The sequence below is a fragment of the Augochlora pura genome, chromosome 2 (genome assembly GCF_028453695.1).
Source record: "Augochlora pura isolate Apur16 chromosome 2, APUR_v2.2.1, whole genome shotgun sequence".
Classification (NCBI taxonomy): domain Eukaryota; kingdom Metazoa; phylum Arthropoda; class Insecta; order Hymenoptera; family Halictidae; genus Augochlora; species Augochlora pura.
The window spans coordinates 10,487,882-10,500,822 of NC_135773.1; the positions used below are offsets into that span (position 1 = coordinate 10,487,882).

The window sequence follows — 12,941 nt, forward strand, 5'->3', positions numbered from 1 at the left end:
ACGATGGGGTTCCGAAAGTGCGCAACGCGCAAGGTTAACCCCGTTCTTGCTCGTCTTCTCCTCTCGAGGATCTTTTGAAGCTTGACGATTTTGGTTCACGTACCAGAAGCTCCACGAGTACTGTGCTGGAACGGCCGCCGGGCGGGTTAAACAGATACTGCCAGAAGACGAAGAAGGGGTTTAAGTAATGAGTGTGCTTAACATCATAACGGGGATGGATCCGCATGTAAAACGAGACACGCGGCATCTGTGTGTATCTGTATTATGTATTTACTCGGCTTGACAGGCACCCGGAGTCCGATGTGCCTCGCGAGCGATGAACGGAAATTATTGGCCGCGCGCGCAATGGAACGACGGTGGGAAGAGTGCACTTGTTACGAATTATCCTTGAATTGTTGCTCGAGTGTTCCTTGTTATATCGCATCGAATTATACCTTTTTTGTGGCGGGGGGAATTTTTAGGTAGACCAACGATTCGGTGAAAGAACCAAGATTATTGGAGTATCGATTAGCGGGGAAAGCGGTACGCCTTGTTGCACCGCGCATACCATAATTGCTCCTCCGCATAGAACAATAAAACCGCCGCGGCTCCATCCACCATTTTTAGCATATTAAATATTCTATGCGTCGCGTAGAAACTGATGCATTCCTGGTGGTATGGACGAAATTGATTTTCTCAGCAATTTAATCCTTCTGTGGATAATTGGATACCTCTGGCCACTCGTTCCTTTAGTTCGTTGCATTAACATTTTCCGTTCTTCTCGCAGTTCGACATCGGAATCTCTGGCGGTCGTTGTATTCCAAATATGATTTACACGCTATTATTGTATACAATGTATACTATTTGTATGCGATCACTATTTATACCGTTCGAAATGATCGCTCTCTTCCAGATCCAGGTTGGGTTAATATATTCGGCGTTAACGATACAAGAATAGTCATGATCAAGACATGAAAAGCCGCGATACGACTTACACGCGGCAGACATTAAGAATCCTTTTAACATAATTTAACGCTTTCAATGCGTGGGCGACCGGGTAATACCGGCACGTTCGAGATGTGGTAATAAACATACTGCACAGCAGTTTAATTGCCGGAGTACTTTCGAAATCAGATAATAGACGTTTTATTGAATTCAGAGCCTGTAAAGCGGTATCGGTGGTTTGTCATTGCTAGACTGCGGATGCCGATAAGATTAAATATTCTTTTCTTCTTTAGAAAGTTTCATCCGTGTACTGTCATGTACATAGTACGTGTATCTTTCCGAGAACATAAGATATTATAAACTTCTTATTGTATTTCAATTTATTCGCTGGTAGACTATTAATACGCTTCTCGATGCATTTCAATTTCCTGAGACTATTTACTGAGTCTTCTTTGTTTCTTCGTTCACTTTCATTTCTACACTTTGACAATAGAAAAATTACATTTTGTTTCAATTGATAAGAAATTAATAATACTGTCATATTTAGTATATTCCGTCTGAATCTTTCATCGCGCGTTTCAAACGTTCCTACAGCGTAAAGGGTTAACAGAACTGTTAGATAGCTGCCGGTGGATGAAGCGGCGTCATTTGGTTGTAATTTTCGCTTGAATTCGGCTCGGTTTGGATAAGCGGGCGAACGATAAATAGAAACGTTCCAAACGCGAAGAAACGGCACGCAGCAGACGACGAAAGTTGTAGGAAACCGGGAAAGAGAATGACCGGCGAAGAGAGAAGTGCAGGAGGTGGGGAGAGTAGGCGTCACAGTGGTGGCAGCCAGCTCTGAAAGCACCCATTGAAATGACTCGCGGCGCTCCGACGTATGCGAATCATTAATTGAAATTCCGTTACGCAAATGCTAGGTACACGGGCGAGTATACTTAACCTGTGCGGCGCGGCGCGGCGGTCTCACGCACGCGTAGCTATTGCCGGCATGTCTAGGGGGCACAGGCTCGAACACACCGTAGACTAGATTCTATCGTTTTTATCGAGGTAAATGAGCGGGGTCGCACGCTTAATTAGGAGCGCGCGCGCTCGCGCGGTTCCGCGCGCGGGCATCGTGTTCCGCTTAGCGCCGCGACTATTTCTACGGTCGGCCGCGATGGAAATAATTGGGCGAGAGGCGAGCCGCGCGTAGTCGCGTGTCGGCGAAATGCCGGGAGAATTAACGACATATTTCAAACAAAACGACGATTATGGAGGTGCCGGTCGATCGGCGGCGTTTCAAAGCAGCACGCGCGACGCTTTTATTTTTACGCCGAGCAATTATCGGCGGCGGTTGCTCGATTGAAATAATTGAAACGTTCATCGAAATGACGTTTCGCAAAGCCGATCCACGTAAACAATGTGATTTTCTTTCGAATGCAACTGACATTCAGGATATAAGCTGTCAGTTTACTCGCTTTTATCGTGAACCGGTGATACCCGCGATCTCGCGCTAACAAATTCAAGCGAAATCGCAGTGTAATGCATGCAAACGTGTACGGTGTCTATTCTTTATTTATTTTAAGCTTACCGATTGATTCTCGCGATTCGTTCCCAAAAAAAACTGTACACTGTGTGATAAGAACAGTTTCCGGGCTCTATGTAGAATATAAATGTATTTCTATTTACACGGTGCTCTAATTTCTTTACAGTTATTTTTGGAATATTCGCAGTTTTTATGGGAATTGTTTGATAGCCTTTTTGGTGGCCGTAGCAAATTAAGAAGCTTTAATGTAACCTTTAGGACAAATATTCATTAATACAAGTTATTTTCGATATTTACTAACTGATTAAATTGAAATCTTCGAAAATTAATTTTCACGGCTAAGACGATCACACTTCACAACATTGAAGCATTGGAAGAGTGTACATAGCGACTGGAGACTACACCCTATGTCACACCCCTGCCTCTCGAGATTTCTTTCTACCTCAGTAAATCTGTATTCTCCATGCGATGATGAAATGTGTTGGAATAAATGGAGCGACACGATCGATAACTTATGCAATGCTACAGAATTTTAATTTTGTTCCCAATTATCGCAATCGGATAATTAAATTCTCATGTCAAGGGTTATCTTTTACTTCGAGGATTTTCAACGTAAAATACTACTGTGAACAAAAAGTAAGGTGAATTTGTTTATAAAATGTACATTCTTTATTTATTCTTACAAATCAATTTCACCCCCTTCAAAGTAATCCCCGTCCGATAAAACGCACTATTGCCAATGCTTTTTCCAGTCCTCGAAACAGTCGGAATAATCTTTTCCCGGTAAAGCCTTCAAGACCGTCTTCGATTCGGTTTTTATCTCCTCAATCGTGTCAAAACGGTGTCCCCGCATTGGCCTTTTGAGTTTGCTGAATATAGCCAGAAGTCGCACGGAGCCAAATCAGGCGAATACGGTGGTTGCGGAACGATATGGGTCGAGTTTTTGGCAAAAAAGTCGCGAAGAACCAATGCTGTATGACATGGTGCATTATCGTGATGACTTTTGATTGTTTACAAAAACACGTGTAACTCGAAGATAATTAAACCTTTTGACGAACAGACGCTTGGCAAATGTTATGGACAGTCTTACCAACCTAGGAAAAAAATAAGAAAAAGACTAACTAAAGAATTTACATTTTATAAACAAATTCACCTTACTTTTTGTTCACAGTGTGTATAGCGCTCATCAGCAACCCAATTCTAGGTAAAAAATGAAATATATGATACATTGATGGAAAATTTACCAGAACGTAAGCACAGTATAATTAAGTATAAGGTATAAGTATAAGTATATTAAGTATACGTATATTATTAAGTATAAGGGTTGACTTATTTCGCACAGAAGTAATACGAAATAAATAAAATGTTTACAGCAACTTGATCGCAATTAATGCAACAAAAAAAGAAAAATAGTCAAGACAAAAGAATTCGTGCAGCAAGAGAATTCGAGATCATCTATTATCGTCGGAAGGTAACCATTTTCGCCGATCGTTCCCCTAATGGCCTAAACCGTGATAAAACTAGTTTTACGCGTGTCCGACCATTGCAGCAAGTTTCGAATCGATTGGCCACCGGTGGCATTCGCTAGCGCAGGCAAACAAAGTAGCCGGGGGAGACGCGGGGGATGCAGCGCGTTTCAGTTCCGTCTCGCAGCAATTTTTCCGTGCTCTTTCTCGACTCTGTGCGGGCGGTAGCTCGGCCGCCGTTGCCGCACGCGACTCTCGGGATCGCTCTTTCGAAGTTCACCGCGATATCTCTGTGATGTCTGCCCGGCCTTCCCCCCCGCGCACAAGAGAAAATGGCACTTTTGTGTCCCGGTTACTAATGCGTCCCGTAATAATTTCGTTTTTTTTGCCGACTACCTTTTACGCGTTCGCCGCGCCGTCTACTCGCCGCAATTTCTAGACCGGCGGTCGGCTCTCGCATCCTTCTGTCGCGTACGGACCGCGCCCGCGCCCGCACGCAGCGCATATATGCGCCAGAAAAGAATCGGCCGTAAAACGTAGAGGGAGGAGAAAGGAGCCCGGGCGAGTTTTATCTGGTCGGCTACCTGACAACAGGACATTTTGTATTATTTGCAGAAACGACATGGACGTACGGACAGAAAGATCTCGAACCGCTGGCCGGATAGCGCCGACCGGACGCGTTACTCCGACCATACATCAAACGGCCGGAGGAAGAAGGAAGGCGATACCGGTCCCGCCGCCCCGGGTGCCAACCCCCATGCCCACCGCCAACAATAATCAACAGAAGTAAGTAAATTATGTCACCGATATATCCCCCTCCCGCCCCTCTTTTCGCGGTCCCTTCTTTCGATGCGAAAATATTGTCGGACCGGGGCTCGATACCGGCTCAACACGCAGACGAAAAAGGGCCGCTAAAAACACGGTTCGACCGACAGTGGCTCTCCGTTCGGCGCGGACCGAAGTTTTGATAGCCGGAGGGCAGACGCGGGACACCATGGCTCTCGCTCTCGTATCGGTTTCCATCGCAACGTTTTGCTCGATGATGTAGCGCTCGAATACAAGTTCCCGTGCCCCGCGCGTCGAATGTCGAATGTCGAATGTAAGGGGACAGACGCCATTAAGTAAGTGGGATTAGGCGCGCGCGGAGTTTGGTCTCGACTGATCAAAGTTTACCGAGCCACCGGTCACTCTGCCCTCTCCCAACCAATTCCAAGATGTTTCCTGGCCTCTGTATTCTGTATAGAGAGTCTATCGCGTAGTTTCTGCTCGGGAATAGCCAGTAATTCCGCTTTCGGTTCAATTACATTAAACCTACGATCGCTGGGGGGACCTGTGCCGGATTGTTCGCGCGAAAATCAAAATTTCGTTTGAAATTACAATACGTAGAAGGTGTTCTGATGACAGATATTCACTTCTTTTCCCTCTTACTATGTTTCACACTCATTCGGATAAGAGGGGCTGCTGATCGGATAATCGAGGTTCAAACGTTTATGACTGGTAATGCGAGAAAACATTTTACTGCGATCGGCTTAATCATAAATACAATAAAAAAGAAATGCAAGGAAAAAATCATAGTAATAGTATAAATGAGGATAGATTCAAGAAAGTATGGAAAGATGAGGGTGATGAGATGGTTAAGGAGGAAACATAACGAAGTTCTACTAGAATCAACGAGAATAATGGTCTTCCGCATAGAACTCTAACGTAAGCGTCTTATAAAAAGTCATATCCGTATAATCTGCGGATCTTTATGTTAATATTGGTTCTCATGATCGCAGGAATCGGAAACGAGAAAAACTTTCCCTCTATTAGGGATTCTTTCACTTGTCCCAGAGAGATAAAAATCTTGCTGAACTTTCCTGAAGATTTTATGATGCTGAGGTTTTAAGCGGATTCGCAAAGACGCGTGCTGAAATGAAATTTTCGATCTCGTTGCGCATTCATGATATCGTAGCAAGAGATTCTCGCGAACTAACTTTTGGCGACTGTACAGGTTGAATAACCATTGTAGACATATTTTAGAATCTACATTATTCTATCGACAGGAGTCAGCTAAAAACTTCTACTCAATTCTGCTTTTCCAATCTTTTGAATTTAGAATTGACGAGATTTTAAAGGCATATTTATAAGTTATTTATTCAATAAATATGTCATTTCGGACAAATATTACAATAGAAATCTCTCTAAATCTGAATTAAAAATATTGTGAAAATGATAAGGTTTCATTTCTAGTAAATGATTGAATAAATATCTTAATTCAAGCATACTTATAATAAAGTAGTAAGATGACTAAAGGGCATAGCCGATTAAGATGGTCAAAATGTGGAATGTGGAATGTTCAAATTCAGGAATGTGGAATGGAGGAATGCAGGAATGGAGGAATGGAGGAAAATGGGAATGTGGAATGTAGAAATGTAGGAATGTAGGAAAATGGGAATGTGGAATGTAGGAATGTGGAATATAGAAATGTAGGAATGTGGAATATAGAAATGTAGGAATGTGGAATATAGAAATGTAGGAATGTGGAATGTAAGAATCTAGGAATGTAGGAAAACATTGGAATGTTGGAATGTAGGAATGTGGAACGTGGAATGTAGGAATGTAGGAATGTAACTACCCTCACGGACAAGTTACAGGGTTAAAATTTTGCACAGATGAGTTTTTATTGGTCAGCTATCGAACGGTGTATGACTCATTGAAAATCCTCTAAGGGCAGTTTTGACCATCTTATTCGGCTCTGCTCTTTTAGTCTTTAGTACTCGATAGGTTTATGGTTCTCAAAAGTATCTCTTTCATGTCCCTAATTGAAAAGACTAATCGTCTAGTCATTATATTTTAATACGTTGATCGTTAAGAAAGGCTAACTAAAAAGGCCACCATTGAAAAATTGTCGAATCTAAGAAGATATCAAAAAACGAGTACCTTTCTCGTGAAAGATGCGACGCAATTATCAGAATCATTTCCGCGCGTATCGCAACTCGATGCACGCATAACTTTGCTGGCGAGGCTCGGAGGTTCAGAGGTTTCGCGCTAATTTCCGGTTCTATTGGGGAACGAGGATCAGCTTCATTAAGTACTCCTCGCCGACGCAACAGAGTGCGAGAGTTGGTTACGTCCGATTAAAGTTCGCGGAACCGACCACTGGCCACTTTGCTAACCTCGCCGGCCAATCAGCATCGACCACACGTTGGACCTTGTAAGTATCGGATTTTCGGAATTCCTTATCGCCACCACTATAAAAAAGAAATCCGAATTAAAATAATTGTGAAAATTATAAGGTTTCATTTGTACTAAATTATATTATTTATTACTTTATAATAAAAGTCGTAAGATGACTAAATAAATTCAGTTTTCAATACTCGATTGTCTACGGTTCCCGTAAACGTCCTTTGATGTCCCTAATTAAAAAGACTAATTGTATTGAGCACACGGTCATTGGTAAAACTGTCGTTCACGTCCGTAATTAATGGTTATAAAATACTTGTAGTTTGTTTCTATTCTTCCGTATGTCATTGACTCTACACGACTTCTTATTGTTAAATAATAAGCAATGTTATTGCGATATTATTGCGTCTATTACTGTTCAATTTGCCCATTGATAATGCTGTTTTATCATTCAACGTACCATTCCTCACATTATTAATGCCGACGTGATTGTTTCGCGTAGTTTGAAGGAGCTATTTATTCAGGAACATATATTTATATACATATTGTATCATTAGCAACCTGAAACATTATCGCTGGAAAATTAATTATAGAATTCGTAAAATGACAACATATTGAACGTACGCGTGCGCATGTTCGACTGCACGCAAAACGACAACATAATGTAATTTAATATTTGATTTAAAATGCATCACGATGTAATGAAATACATCCGACCAATGCAGCTGCTCATTACCAATTATCGCGGCTCGCGAAATTCGATGTAATAAACGTTCAATTTATACATATATTCTTGTGGCGATAAATAGAATTGGAAGTATCAAATTACTTTCTGGTTAAATTACCTCGTTCAGGGTACGAGCTTCGACAAATGCATTTTTGTGACATCGATGACAATCGAGAATAATACGGACGAACCGTTTCAAAACTTGTGTCGGCGACCGACGTTCTATCATCGATTCGTCCAGAAATAAATCCCTTTTTGGGTATACATTTCAAGGAACTTTTTCGTTCGCGGAGATCGTATAACAGCGCCAATTTCGAACATGGACTTTGCAATACGATACTTTACCGTTACTATAACATAGCGTAGGATTCTGCGACGCAATCGAGTTGAAACTTAGATTACATCAACGCTTCTATCCAGCCGCGGCCCGGTGTAGATAGAACTCCCTCGAAACAAAGGTTAGGGGGGGCCTCGTAACTTTACTTATTGACAAATCCTCGAGTCTGATGATATTTCCGCGGAAAAAAATCGTGGAACAATTTACAGATTATTATTAACGTTCGTTACTCGCGATAAGCCTTCGTACAATATCTGTATGGAATTTTTAAACCGGTTCCGTTTATCCTCGCTTCGTTGTCGGACGCCGCAGTAGCCATCATCGAAGGAGAGTCTCTGCTTTTCATCGAGCAGACCGGAAGAGACCGAGTCCGGCCCGGCTCGTTATTCCAAGACCGGGGCCGACATGACGTCGCGATTATGATGGAATCGTAAAATGTGTAGGGCGCGCGCCACGGCGAAGCACTTACGCTGCAGCTTCTGTTTCGCTGGCGTATTCGGGCCACGTAGAGGACTTAACGGAATACCATGCCCTCCGAGCAAGCAACGAATTCATTTCCCAGACGTCCCATATTCTCTGACGAGATGCATTCCCGTCGGTCGGTCTGCTTCAACTTCGGAACTGTGTCCCCGCGAAGCTCGCGCGCACTCGTTGCCGGGTGCTCTCTCGGCTCGTTTAACGATCTCGATAACGCGATGTTGCGCAAATTGGCTCGATTATTATCGGCCTGGTAGAGTCTGGCTTCGAGAGCGGTTCTACATACACGGATATACGCGCGCAACGGATCGACGAGTCGCCGCCGACCCGACTTATAAACTCGCGGGGTCGCTGAAACAGAGCTTGATCGTTCGACTGAGACCCAGAGGTTCCATAAAAACGTCGCGACTTTTTTCTCGCCGTGGTTTTCGCGCAGGCCGAGAGGCGGCCGTACAGGTGTGCCGCCGCGTGTTTTTTTATCACGGAGGAAGGAACGGACTCTCATTGTGGGCCACGCGCCGCGACCGCGAACGTTTCTACCGTGGCTAGAATTATACATATGAGAGGAACGAGTGTAGCCGGGAGTTGAAAATAAAATTCAGTAATTCACCCGGCGGTATCGCGCGCGCGGTGCCGGCGAGTTCGATGGTTGGCTGGTTGTTCAAATTTTTAACGAGTCTCGCGGAACCGCGAAATTAATTACTTAACGGTTGAAGTTTTTTTTTCCACGGGTGGGAAATGAAACCGCGCGCTCTCTCCATTTCCGTCGGTTCATTCTCTTCTGTTTCGCGACGCGGCGTATGCATCGACACCGGCGCCTTTGTGTTCCGCCGGATACACGTCATTAAAACACGATAAGTGTCGCTACTCGGCCGATGCGCCGTCGGCTAAATGATTTTCTTTCGCGCTGTCTCGCAGCCGCTCGTGCGCGCGCGCGCGAGCCGAGTGGCGGCGTGAATCGTAATGTCGCGCGGGGTCACTGAATGATAATCATCGTTACGTGCCGGCCGGCGACGCGCTAAACGGATTATTCATATTCTAATGGATCGACTGTCCCGCGGAAGTTGACGCGCCGTCGACATTTTTTTTGTACGGAGATTCTATTTTAAAAGTCGAGGTCTCGCATTAGCCGCCGCGAAGTTTCAGCGAACAATGGTTTAGCCACAATGGAAACTAGTACAAAGTAAATTACGTGTCACGGATCTATGGAGCTGGCGCGAAAAAATGAAAGATTCCGGTGTATTAATCCTTTTATGAAAATCGATGGGTCTTTTTAACTGAGCTGCTTTATCGATTTAAGCGTTATTGTTTACGTAGAAATCAAAGGAAATGGAACACGTGTCGAGGGCTATTGTTTCACGTTATTTCTGCAAAGAAAGGCCATTTGAAATTGTACTGTTCTCAGTTAGTGTAGGACCACTCATTGGCAACAACAAATTGCAATCGTTCCGTGTAGTTACTTGATTCGTACTGATGAAATACAATTAAGTATAGTAAAAACATATATTGCGCCGTTTGAAGCACCTTACATAGGTTATCCTTTTGAGGTTAAGTTTTACTTATAGTTTTGAGAAATTCTTCGGATTTTTACACAGGAGAAAACCTTTTTAGATCCTGTAACAATCAAAAATTAAATCAACATTCATTTCTCTTTTAACCATTTGAATTATTCGGAACTAATCTGATAGTATTTATTCGGTCTCAAGAAGACCGAACGTGAGATAAACACGGTCGCCTGCGACAGCGGAACCACTCGACGCGACGCGACAGTCCCAAAATTATCGGGTGTCATCGGACACCACTTCGAGACCTCCGTGAGGGAACCCATTGGCAAGATAATACACAAAACAATATTTTCCCAGACCTTATTCATATCCTTCACACCAATTTCATCCTATAAACTAAGCACAGTTTCTCCAAATCACATCCCTACTCCGACGACCAAATTGCATCATCCACTCACCAATTAGAAATCCTTTTTCACCCCATACAGATTTTAAGACAGCCAATAGGATAAGAATAAAAGTCGACGTTATACGCGACACGATACCGAATCACAAGAAGACTAAAGACACTCGCAAAGAACACATCAAAGAACAACAGTCTCTCGCACAGAGCACGTCTCAAATATCTCGACTATCTAAAAAAAATGTTTACGATTAAGTCTTGAAATATATAAAGATGTTACTATGCCTTCATCGAGTTTTAATTTAACTAGTATTCTTAAATTCTTGGCATTCGTCGCACTAAGATTTTTGTCACAGCTTTGTTGTTTATTTTTTTATCATTGATAAATCTTTACAGTCGCTAAATATCTACAATACTTATAATCGCAAAAAATCGACAACAAAAGAATTACTTATCATATTGATCTACAGATACTGTTAATTTTCATGCATATTAAGAATTGTCTATATCAATTACAAAATGAAAAACCAAATAGCAAGTTTGTTCTTTCTTTAATCATTTCAATGGATTGAAAATAATAGATTGACATTTTAAACTTCATTAATCTTTTCAGTATTGCATCTACTCAATTGTGCCATAAATCTATTTATTGTACTTGAGAAGCTAACGTCTTGAACAAAACGTGAGCTGTGTCGCCCGTCCCCTAAAGTGGTCGCGTTATCGACCGTTTCGAAGAAGTCGATTCAACGAGAGAGGGACAGATAGTTTGTCGCTTGTACCCCGTACAAATATTCGTCGTTCGTTAATCCCCAGCTTGCGATCTAACGAGAGAAAGGCTTGGAGGGGGCGAACACGCGAAGGGTTCCGGCCGTGGCGGGCGAAAGAGAAGCGGCCAAAGGTAAGAGATTAGAGATCCACAACTTATCTCGAAAAGTGGTTTTCGTCGTTGTACAAGTGGTCGTAAGCGGCTTAAAGCGGTGTCCGTTCACGTGATTCCGGTGGGTGTCTCGCGCGGCTTTAACGCTTGCTGATAAATCTGCATTCTATTAATTAAGGAGTCGGCCGGGCATTCGTCCGGTCGACGCGACGCGACGGCCCGTCTTCGAACAAGAAAAAAAGCATCCGCCGGGCAAAGAAGAGTGGCCCGGGGACGCTATACTAGTTTTATGCGCCGTTTACGTAACCGCTGTCGGGGGAAAGCTCGTCGGATTAAGATCCTTTAAATTTCATTCAGACGGTCTAATTATCCATTCGAACGACGCTTGAGCCTCGCTCGCGTTCGTGCTTCTTGGAAACACCGTCTTGAATTTTTGTCATATTGCTGTACAGCGACAGAAAATGGTTTCTTCGCTTCTGCTTAATCGACGCCTTTTTATTTTGAATGCTAGATTCTCGGAGTACTAAACAGTAGCTGTATTATATTAGTTTATGAGAGCAACGATCACACGTTTATTCGGATTTTTAACAAATGTTACTGTTAATGTGTCTTTACAATTTGAGTGATCGTAAATTAAAAAATTAGTGACTGCTATTTAGATGTGTTTATTCCCCGCTAATTATTTATCGTTGGGACTCTTTATAAAAATAATTCCATTAATTCTTAAGCAGCGAGCTGTTACCTGCACAACTATTTAACGCGCAATTAAAATTTGCATAAAAATTCTCCTACGAAAATGCAAAAACAATGTTATTTATATTGGCCGACAGAATTTCAGTGGGGAGAACAGTATCCTTATCGGTTGCCGCGAAGCGAGCAAAAATGTCCGAGTCGCCGCGCCGAATATCCGCCAGAGACGGCGCGCGATCGTGCGAATTTTTTTATTGTCGGACTTTAATTAATTAGCAGGTGAGCACGGACTTGCCGGGCCCCCGATCCTTTGGCCGAACGATGCGCACGGCGCGGCGGAGCCAAAGGTTCATTAGATCCTTGCACAGACTGAAATTCTGTCGACCACACGGCAAATAGTTGGTCCGCGCTTTATGTAAAGCAGAGAGAGCCTTTGTATCAAAGAGCTGCCCGTATGTATTCATTAGGCAGTATTTAGCATAGTTCGAATGAGCAATGCCGGCGGGGGGGCACGTAGGTAACGCGCGCGTGTCGCGGTATGCGCGAGCGGGCGAGCGAGCGAGCGAGTGCGCGCGCTCTCGCGCGAAGAATTGTTGATGCGGATCGGAATCACGCCGTGAGATCGAGGCACGACGAAATTCTGGCCCCGTGTGACTAAGGACAGCCATTTAATTACCTCGGCCGCGCTTCATTATAAGGCCAACGTAACTACCGCTCCGCCGCAGCCTGTTTGCTGCCGGCTGAAAATTGCAGATAACGCGCTTCGTTCTGCGCGTATCCAAAAAACTTTGCTGCACGGCTCGCTCAAATTAGAAATTACGTGGGAACAGTTTCTGTAATTT

At 43.4% G+C, this 12,941-nt stretch overlaps 1 protein-coding gene across 1 annotated transcript in view; it reads left to right on the forward strand.

The window, feature by feature from the left end:
• Positions 1-4,540: 4,540 nt before the first annotated feature.
• The window catches only part of LOC144475308 (uncharacterized), a 459,016-nt gene continuing 450,615 nt past the window's right edge, over positions 4,541-12,941 (forward strand). The window contains exon 1 of the mRNA XM_078191079.1: positions 4,541-4,704. Within this exon, the coding sequence (XP_078047205.1) occupies positions 4,541-4,704 (164 nt within the window). The remainder of the gene's footprint in view (positions 4,705-12,941) is intronic.